This window comes from Muntiacus reevesi, chromosome 17 (assembly GCF_963930625.1).
Source record: "Muntiacus reevesi chromosome 17, mMunRee1.1, whole genome shotgun sequence".
Lineage (NCBI taxonomy): Eukaryota > Metazoa > Chordata > Mammalia > Artiodactyla > Cervidae > Muntiacus > Muntiacus reevesi.
The window spans coordinates 55,796,860-55,806,352 of record NC_089265.1 but is presented as its reverse complement, the minus strand read 5'-3'; the positions used below and the strand labels follow the sequence as shown (position 1 = coordinate 55,806,352).

The 9,493-nt window shown below is 50.8% G+C and overlaps 2 protein-coding genes across 4 annotated transcripts; one reads left to right on the top strand and one right to left on the bottom strand.

Moving 5' to 3' along the window:
• Positions 1-2,808: 2,808 nt before the first annotated feature.
• On the top strand, positions 2,809-6,498 carry ARHGEF39 (Rho guanine nucleotide exchange factor 39). 3 transcript variants are annotated; one of them, XM_065908358.1, is made up of 9 exons: positions 2,809-2,978; positions 3,113-3,207; positions 3,579-3,699; positions 3,954-4,072; positions 4,642-4,712; positions 4,962-5,090; positions 5,260-5,489; positions 5,741-5,829; positions 6,013-6,498. In XM_065908358.1, exons 1-9 carry the CDS (start codon positions 2,841-2,843, stop codon positions 6,026-6,028), a joined length of 1,008 nt encoding a protein of 335 aa, XP_065764430.1. In that variant the 5' UTR covers positions 2,809-2,840; the 3' UTR covers positions 6,029-6,498. The 3 variants fall into 3 exon arrangements, with proteins under 3 accessions (XP_065764430.1, XP_065764429.1, XP_065764432.1); XM_065908357.1 differs by lacking the exon at positions 5,741-5,829; XM_065908360.1 differs by lacking the exons at positions 3,579-3,699; positions 5,741-5,829 and having other exon boundaries at positions 2,809-3,036.
• Positions 6,499-6,662: 164 nt separating this feature from the next.
• CCDC107 (coiled-coil domain containing 107) lies at positions 6,663-9,493 on the bottom strand. The gene is made up of 6 exons (XM_065907995.1): positions 9,311-9,493; positions 9,067-9,221; positions 7,382-7,445; positions 7,204-7,294; positions 6,994-7,106; positions 6,663-6,910 (listed from the first exon to the last, which is right to left on the bottom strand). Exons 1-6 carry the CDS (start codon positions 9,414-9,416, stop codon positions 6,663-6,665), a joined length of 777 nt encoding a protein of 258 aa, XP_065764067.1. The 5' UTR covers positions 9,417-9,493.

The following is a 9,493-nucleotide window of genomic DNA, read 5'->3' as shown; positions in this document are numbered from 1 at the left end:
TAGGACCTGATGCATGAGAGGCATGTAATATTTTTTCAATATTGATTTATTTGGCTGCTCTGGGTCTCAGTTGTGGCACGTGGGGTCTTTGTTGCCTCTTGTAGGATCTTCCATTGGGGTTCATGAACTCTCTAGTTGTGGTGTGCACCCTTTGCAGTTGCTGCTCAGGTTTAGTTGCCCTGCAGCATGTGGGATCTTAGTTCCCCAACCAGGGATCGAACCCGCGTCCCCTGAATTGCATGGTGGATTCTTAACTACTGGACCACCAGGGAAGTCCCAAAGCATTTGATTTCTGTGGAATGGCTGGTGGTTATTGTTAAAGCATCCTGAGACCTTCTCCAGCAGCCAGTTAGTTGAAAGCGGAGGTTAAGGGTAATTAAATGATAGAGAAAAAAAAATTGTTTTTTTTTTTTGACTGTGCCACATAGCTTACAGAATTTTAGTTCGCTGACCAAGGATTGAACCCGGGCTCCAGCAATAAAAGCACTGAGTCCTAACCCCTGGACCACCAAAGAATCACCTTCACTCCTTTATTTTTATTTTTTTAAATTAAAAAAATTATATATATATATATATATATATATATATATTTTTTTTTAAGGATAGAAAGACTTCCCCAGTGGTCTAGTGGTTAAAACTCCGCCTTCCAATGCAGGGGGTGTAGGTTCAATCCTTGGTCTGGGAAGTAAGATCCTACATGCCACAGGATTTTATTTAAAAAAAAAAATAAATTTTAAATGATAGAGAGGTTGTTGACTGCTCTCCGATGCTCTTCCTTGTCCCCTGCCCCTTCCTTTAGCTTTAGGGGAGACTGTAGGTTGAGTCAATTCCAGGCAGACTATGGTGTGCCTGACTTGCTCTGTGGGACACTTGGTCTCTAGGGAATCAGTTGTCACCAAGTGTCCTCAATGTGTCTTGCTCAGCTTTGCCCTTCTCTGCCTCAAAAGTTGAATGATTTCCCCACCTGAGCTCACAGTTTCCTCTATTCCCATTACCTCTTCCGTCCACCTAAAGTACACTCACACACTGGCAGGACACGCAGACACCCTCATCACCAACTGCACCCCCAGGGTCTCTGCTCTGTTCTCATCACCTGGGCTCATGGTGATGCCAGTTATCATGAGATGACCTGTCCCCTTCCACCCTGCAGCTCTTAGTGTGGACTGTCCGACATCCACCTGAGACAGTGAACCTGTGCTCCACCTTATATGGTATCACCAGTTCCCCTGTGACCCGTCCAAGGTACAGTCTGACCCAAACTCTCTTACCTCCACCAAGCCCTTCAAGTTGTTTTTCCCTGACCCAAGTCCAGCATTTCTCCTTCCTCAGAATTCTTATAATGTCAGAGAGCTAGAGGTGACCTCAGAACCCTGACAATACCCTGGTTCTTGGCTTTGGGCCTGGATTCCTATGAGTCCTCAGTGGTAGTAATGGGGCCTAAGGTTTCTAACTAACACTGTGGTTTTTAATAGCACTTTTTTTTTTTTTTTTTCTAATTACAAAGTAACACATGCATGCTCAAGCAGAAAACTTGGGAAAAGCAGAGAAGTATAAGGGAATTTAAAAAATCACCCTTTTTATCCCATTCACCCCTTTAACCTTAGTGATCCAGTACCTCTTACAGCTTAGGTGCTTAATAAATATTTGTTGAATAAATTATCTGTGGTCCCATCACCCAGAGATAAAAACCACAACTACCTTTCGATTGTTTATCCTCCTAGTCATACATTTTGTTGTTGTTCAGTCACTTAGTCATGTTTGACTCTGCCACCCCATGGACTGCAGCACGCCAGGCTTCCCTGATTATACCTAAATAGATCATATTTACAGTTTTACGGCCTGTTTTTTTCCTCTTGGCAATATACTATGTGTTTCCCAAAACTAATGGCTTTTTTACATCATCTTCAACGCTTTCATATTATTCCTTCAAATGGCTGTACCATAATTTTCCTACCTAATTCTCTATCATGGGGCATTTAAGTGACTTCCAGTTTTCTGTTGTCACAAACATTTCGCCACCCATGCTAGTATATATATATATATTTTTGTCTGCATATCTGTTTTTTTTAGGATGCATTACTAGAAGTGGAATTGCTGGGTCATAAGAGTAGGCACATTTTAAGATATCTCACACGTACTGACAAAATGGCGCTGCTAATTTACCCTTCAGGCCTACAGCCAGTTTTTCCAAACACCTAACTAAGTAAGGAAAATATAGTACCTTTTAACTCTGACTAGGTAACACAGACTAATCAACTGCAAGCTTTTACCTTTGGCCAGAATTAGCAATTCCGACCCACCACGTTAGTTACTGACATTTGCTGACCTGCAGCTAACTGGCGATCAGGCTTTGGATCAGTATGAAAGGAGAAAACGAGTTAGTGACTTAAAACCGAGGAGCTTTTGTCCAGCGGCCAAAATATTCAAAACCTGGTGACCCGTGAGGATTCCTAATGATGAAAGGACTGGGGACCGCTGGACCCCAGCGTTTGGCACGGGTCCACGACAGCAGCTCAATTCTACAGGTGGGACACTGCGACCCTGCCAGTGTCTAAACCCCAAGCATCCTGACCCAAAGTCCCGGCTGCTGTCCCAACTTAGAGCCACTCAAAGGAGGGCCGCCCACTTGCCGCACCCTGCCCGGCCCTGGCAGGAGGCGCATACCTGCAGCGCCGCCCTGCGCGGACCCGGTGCGGTTTAGCTAGCCGCTGCGCACGCCCGCGCCTGCGCACAGCCTCCAGGCGCCAGGGGGCGCACTCCCCCAAGGGCCCGCCCCCGGGTCCGTTTGGATTTGAATCTCCGGCGGGCTGCGTCCGGAAGCGGCGACGCCTCAGTCCGGCATGGAGAGCCCGGCGCCCGGCGCCCGGTACCCCGTGCAAGAGCAGCGTGCCCGTTGGGAGCGGAAGCGCTCCTGCACTGCGCGGGAGCTGCTGGAGACCGAGCGGCGCTACCAGGAACAGCTGGGGCTGGTGGCCACGGTGCGACCCGTCTCCCGTAGGGGGCGGGGACCCCAGGGAGAGGGAGCGTGCCTGCGAGGTCGGTGACCCAGCGGCGCCTTGGCACCAGCCCTCTCTTTCTGCGGACTACATACCGGCATTCTCTCCTTCCGCAGTACTTCGTGGCAATTTTGAGAGCCAAAGGCACCCTGCGACCACCGGAGCGCCAGGCCCTCTTTGGGCCCTGGGAACTCATTTACGGCGCCAGCCAGTGAGTAGAAGGGGAGTGGGGAGAGAAGCGGGGAGACCTGCTTCTGGCAGTGCAGAGAGCTCAGAGTAGGGGAGATCCAGAGTCTGCCAGTTACCTCCCCTGTGGCCTTGGCCCAGCGCCTTAATCTGCCCCAGTTCTCCAGCCACTTGCTGTTCAGTCGCTAAGTCGTGTGGGAATCTTCGCGACTCCACGGACTACGGCACGCCAGGCTCCCCTTTCTTCACCATCTCCGAGTTTGCTCAGATTCATATCCACTGAGTCTCCTCCCACAAAAAGGGGCTGTACTACCTCCGGAGCAGGGTTATGAGAATTAAGAGAGGTGGTGCTTGAGTAGTTCTTGGGCTGCTCTTTTATTGTCCTTACCCGCACAGACAGCTGCTTCCTTACCTCGAAGGAGGGCGCTGGGGACAGGGGTTGGAAGGCTTCTGCAACCACCTGGAGCTCTACACCCAATTTGCTGCCAATGTTGAGAGGTCCCAGACCATCCTGCAGGTAACCTGATAACTTCAAGTCCTTCCCCTTGTCCTTTGTACATTTCCTCTTTATCTGGAGACCCAAACTTCATTCATATTGTTCTTGCATTTATAGAGCCCTGTGGGTGCCCAGCTCTATGTTAAGTTTCCAGTAGGGAGTCGGGGTTCTCAGGAGCATACAGCTTCCTGAGGACCTGGGATGTGTACACAGAAGAATGCAGTATAAGGAGGGGGCTTCTCTCCCTGCTGCCAACCCTCTCCTCGTCATTCTAGGAGCAACTAAAGAAGAACAAACATTTCCGGAGATTTGTGCGACTTCAGGAAGGCCGCCCTGAGTTTGCTGGCCTTCAGCTCCAGGACCTGCTCCCTCTGCCTCTGCAGAGGCTCCAGCAGTGAGTGAACTCACCCAGACTCAGCCGACTTCTCTGAGAACTCTGCGTCTGTATGATGGCTGCTCTGTCTTTGTGGGATTTCATGGGATCTGTCCCACTGTCTCTCTCCTGGGACAAACTGCTCCTCACAATTTTCTGCAAGAGTAAATGTGAACCCACAGGAGTACCTGGGCTGTGCAGCCTCAGGCCCTTAGCTGGGATTGTTTAACTTAAGCTGAAGTGAGGGGTCTGTGATAAGGCTACTAACAAGGTTTCTGAAGATGAAAGGCTTAGCATTTCTGCCCCTGGAAATGAGTTAAGAACTTATAGTCGTTGTTTGCAGCATCCTCCTTGGGTTGATTAACTTTCACCTTGGGATCTGGTCTGCCTCCCTGACTGTTCAGTGTGGGATAGAAGAGGGCCATATGGAGTGAACCCAGGTTCTGAGTCCCAGATGGAAGAGGGGGATAAAACAGCCACAGGCAGGTCTTTCCTGGCTCCCCAGTGGAAGTTTGTACAGGGGGTGATCTGTGTCAGGCAGAGGAAACTGTGCCTAGCTCTACTTCCCCCTCATAGACTTCTAATTCCAGGTATGAGAATTTTGCTGTTGCTTTGGCTGAAAACACAAGTCCCAACAGCCCTGACCACAAACAGCTCACAAGTATGTATGTTCTTGCTCTTCCACAGCATTTCTTGGAGATTGCTTCTGTTCCCTTTCTGGTTCTGGCCTCCAACCATGTATGATATGCCCCAGTCTTCCAATAATGTGTATACAATGTTCCTATTGCCCTGCCTCTACTCTTCCAGAAATTAGATTCTGACCCTAGTCCTGTCTGGATTAGCCTTTCACCACCACCGTTCACCCAAAGTCAAAGTTGTGCTGGGAGTGGGGCGTGGAATATCATTCTAGGGGCTGCCCAGCTGATAAGTGAGACTGCCCAGAGAGTCCACACCATCGCTCAGAAACAGAAGAATGAACAGCATCTCCAGCGTGTCCAGGCTCTGCTGAGTGGACGGCAAGCAAAGGGACTTATTTCAGGTAGTCCATGTGCATGCTTCCCCTCAGTCTGCAAACTGCCCTTTTCTCACCCCCATCCTCTCTATTGCCAGCACATACCAGCCGCCTCTCATTTTCTCAGCCTCTTTCCTTTTATCCTGTGGGTTGTACTCCTGAAGCTGCACCAGAATAACGATCTCCCACCTCTCAGGTCGCTGGTTCCTACGCCAGGGATGGCTGTTGGTGGTGCCTCCCCGAGGGGAGCCTCGGCCCCGAATGTTCTTCCTCTTCTCTGATGCACTCCTCATGGCCAAGCCTCGACCCCCATTGCATCTGCTGCAGAGTGGCACCTTTGCCTGCCGGGCCCTCTACCCCATGGCCGAGTGTCAACTCCACAGGGTCTTTGGCCACTCAGGAGGCCCTTGTGGTGGACTGCTCAGCGTAAGTAACAGGCAAGAGCCCTAGGCAGGGTAGGAAAGGCCCAAACTATACCAGGCGCCTGTGTACCACTCATCTCCTTGGCCTAAGCCCCCCTCATAGGAACTGAGTCACCTGCATTGAGAGGATACCAGGGCTTGGGGTTCATACCTGGTTCTCACTTCAGCCCTAAATTACTGCCATGGAAATAGCAGGGCCTTTGGCTTAAAGCTGGACCTTTCTGAGCCATGTGCTAAGAGGTGATCTCTCTCTAGCTGTCCTTTCCCCATGAGAAGCTACTGCTTATGTCCACAGACCAGGAGGAGCTGTCGCACTGGTACCACAGTCTGACTTTGGCCATCAGGTAAGTTGTTTTCCCCCAGGAAGAGTGCTGTGGTGAGGCCCAGGAGCTGGAGATGGCACTTCTGAGCCTATTTCACATCTGGAACCCACCCCCACCCCCCAAGCACGACCCTGTCCAACACCCCAGGTGATTTTGTCGGAATAGAGTGCTCATGCCAGTGCCTGAACTGTTTTCTCTCCACAGCAGCCAGAAGAACTAGAGGAATCTTACAAATTCCAGAGTCCAGGATACCATGGGGATAGGTCAGAATCAGGGTACAAAGGAATCTCACTAACAAAACACAGACTCTTCATGGTTTAAGAAGAATCATTTTGTGTTTGCCTGAGACCAAGACACACCATGTCCTCCGACCAGCTCTTAAAGATCAGGACACCAAGTCCAACTCAGCTGAACCAGCCAATACAGAGGAGGGGATCTGGGGCTGATAAGTTTGGTGCTGTGTCTGTGGACAGCTGTTTATCAAGCTTGCAGCTTTGCAAGTGTGGCTGTTTTTATGTTGTATATAGTTTCTATAATTTATTTTCCCACCGAATTTCAGTAAAGTTTTTTCTTTTTTGGAGAAGCCATTTTGTCTCAGCTATGCGATACGAGAAAAGGGATTTTTGTGCCCTCAAGGCTGGCATGACTGTGGCCTCAGGAATACAAATAAAAGAACTGGAGCTCCCTCTATCTTCTTGGCTCCTGCACTGGAAGGCGGCCTCTTTAAGTCCTAATAAGGGAAGCTTTTCAAGAAGGCCTGGTTGTTCTTAGGCACCTAGTAAGGGGGGGTGGGTGTGGGTGTGTGTGTCTGTGTGTGTACAGCTGGAATGGAAAAAGCACACAGGAGCATCCAGTCACAGGAACAGACTCTGTTTTACTAAACCATCCACTGTTTTTCCTTCTCTCCAATGGGGGCTGTGACTGCGGCCCTGTGCTGCAGACTTCCTGCATCTTCTCCTTAGCGTGGGCTCCGTTTCCCTGGGAGGAGCTAAGTTCCTTGTCCCTGTGTTCCGATTTAGGGGCTCCTCCCAGGCCTGACTGTCACCAGCCTCTTCCTCATCCTCCTCTATACAGAAGTCCTCGGCAAAGGGTATGCTGGCCTCTGTGAGGGGGGAGATCAGGCATGTTCCAGTTTCAGAGGCTTTGTCTCTACCTCCAGCAGACTGTCACCTCCCAACCCTGTACCTGGTTCTGGAACCTCCACACCCTTGTTCGGTTTGCTGTCTTGTACCAGCTGGTGGATAGTCTGTAGCCTCATGTGCAGAAGCTCCTGCTGGGCTCCAGCCAGGGTAGTCACACTGCAGACATGTCCGTTCAGAGGCTGCCCCATCTCTGTCCCCACCTCTCCCACCCACCACAAGTTCTCTCTAGCCACAGGGTCATTGCTTTCCTTACCGCTCAAAAAGGGGGTCCAGCTGGGCCATCAGACTGTTCAGGTGTTGCTCTGTCTGGACAAGCTGTTGTGTCAGCTGGGCCAGCTGTTGCTCTGGGGGTATGGGAGGAAAGAGCAACGGTTACTTACTTTCTGCTGTCCCTTAATCCCCCACCAAGCACAGACCTCTGCAAAACCCACCTGACTGCAATGAATCCTTCTTGCCTTCCTCCTCTTGGAGAACAGCAGCCTCATCTTTCCCCCGCTGTGGAAAAAGGCAAGGGGGGTACTGCAGCAACAAGGACCTCAATAACCTCAGTCTCCAAAGCCAGATAAAGGCCAAGGATAATTTCAGATAGACAAAGCTAGTGGGGTTTTTTATCTCAGAGAATCATAATCATATCTATTCCAGCTCCTCACTCAGGACAGGAAGCAATATGTCAGTACCCCCCATGTGTGGTTGCTGTTCAATCTACTAAAACACCTCCAGGGAGGAGAAGCTCTGTTGTTTGATAAAGCTCTGGTTTAGTTTATACACAAAGCCAGACACAATCCATCGCATATCTTCTTTTCATGGTGCTGAGTAGAGCCTTCCAAAATCATCTTTTCAACATGACAGCCCCTCAGGAATTTGAAGGCAACGGTCAAACTCCCTGTCTTCTCTGATTTAACAGCACCAATGTTTTTCAGTCAGTGCTCATTTGACATGGTTTTCTCTGGGTGCTTTACTCTGGTTTGCTGCTGCTAAGTCACTTCAGTCGTGTCCGACTCTCTGTGACCCCACAGCGTCAGCCCACCAGGCTCCCTCGTCCTTGGGATTCTCCAGGCAAGAACACTGGAGTGGGTTGCCATTTCCTTCTCCAATGCATGACAGTGAAAAGTGAGAGTGAAGTTGCTCAGTCGTGTCCAACTCTTAGTGAACCCATGGACCGCAGCCCACCAGGCTCCTCCATCCATGGGATTTTCCAGGCAAGAGTACTGGAGTGGGGCGCCATTGCCTTCTCCGTTACTCTGGTTTAAGAGATGGCATTACCGACTCAATGGACATGAGTTTGAGCAAACTCTGGGAGATGGTGAAGGACTGGGAAGCCTGACACGCTGCAGTCCATGAGGTCGGAGAGTCAGACACAACTTAGTGACTGAACCACAACAATGCTTTTAAAACAGTGCCCTCAAGAGAATTAAGTTTCTTTCAGACTATACTTGGGTCCAAGAATAGAATTTATCTATCCTTGTAAAACTTCACCATTAAATTCAGCCCCTCATCCTAGCCTGTTAAGTCTACTATGGATCATGATTAGCTAGCCCTCCTAGTTTCATGTCATCTCCAAATTGGCTCAGTCCTCTATTTCCCAATGTAAGTGATAGGGCCAGGGCTGAAGAGAAAGCCCTGGGAGGTACTACTTTCCATTTCAACAGTTTTAATCAACCAAAATGTACTGTCAGTTCACATTTCAGGGCCTCCTTCCCAAGGATAACTTGAGACTACTTAGTTACTTGAACTCTTAAAAACTCTGGCTACAGTAATCAACTGCTCGTGCCAAGCTTGGAAACTCACGAGGAACCGTACTTACTATAGTATGGACATTTGCTGGGTTCAAACCTTAGCGCCACCAGTCACTATCTCTGCGTGACCTTGAGCAAGTGACAACCTCTTCAATGGATTGTTGGAAGGATTAAATGTGATGGTTACTATTTAAAATTAACCAAGAGTCCTTCACATCCATTACCTCGCTGGATGCTTTAACTAACCCCATCATGTTGGAAAGTCAGGGAACTCCTGTCTTCATTTTACTGAATGACGGGAAAACGTGTCTTGTTCTCGGCACCATGGCGCCCTCATCGAGATTCAGGGCCGGGCATCCCCACCCCTGGCCGTCCCGCACCTGCAAACACTTGTACAGCACAAAAGCCACGGCGGCCGCGGTGTACAGCGCCCCCAAGGGCAGCGGCCCGGACCGAGCCCGCTCCCGCTGGTTCTTGGACGGCGGCGAGTGCCGCCCGGGCTCCGCGGCCCCAGGGCCGACCTGGGCGGCGTCGCCTGAGGAGGAGGGCAGAGGCGGGTCAGTGCAGCTGGGGCTTGGGGCCCGGGGGCAGTCCCAGCCTCCCTCCAGCAGCCCTCGCTGGTACCTGGGTGGGCCCGGCGGTCGGGGCTGCGGCGGTCTCCGAGCACCTCGGGCAGCGCTGACACAAGTAGCAGCCCCAGCGTACCCGCGAGCGACACCGCGCTCGCCATCGCAGGCCAACAGGGGGAGAACGCGGGAGGCGCCGGCGTGGTCGGACGCACGCGTGCACGCGCACGCAGGCGCGTCC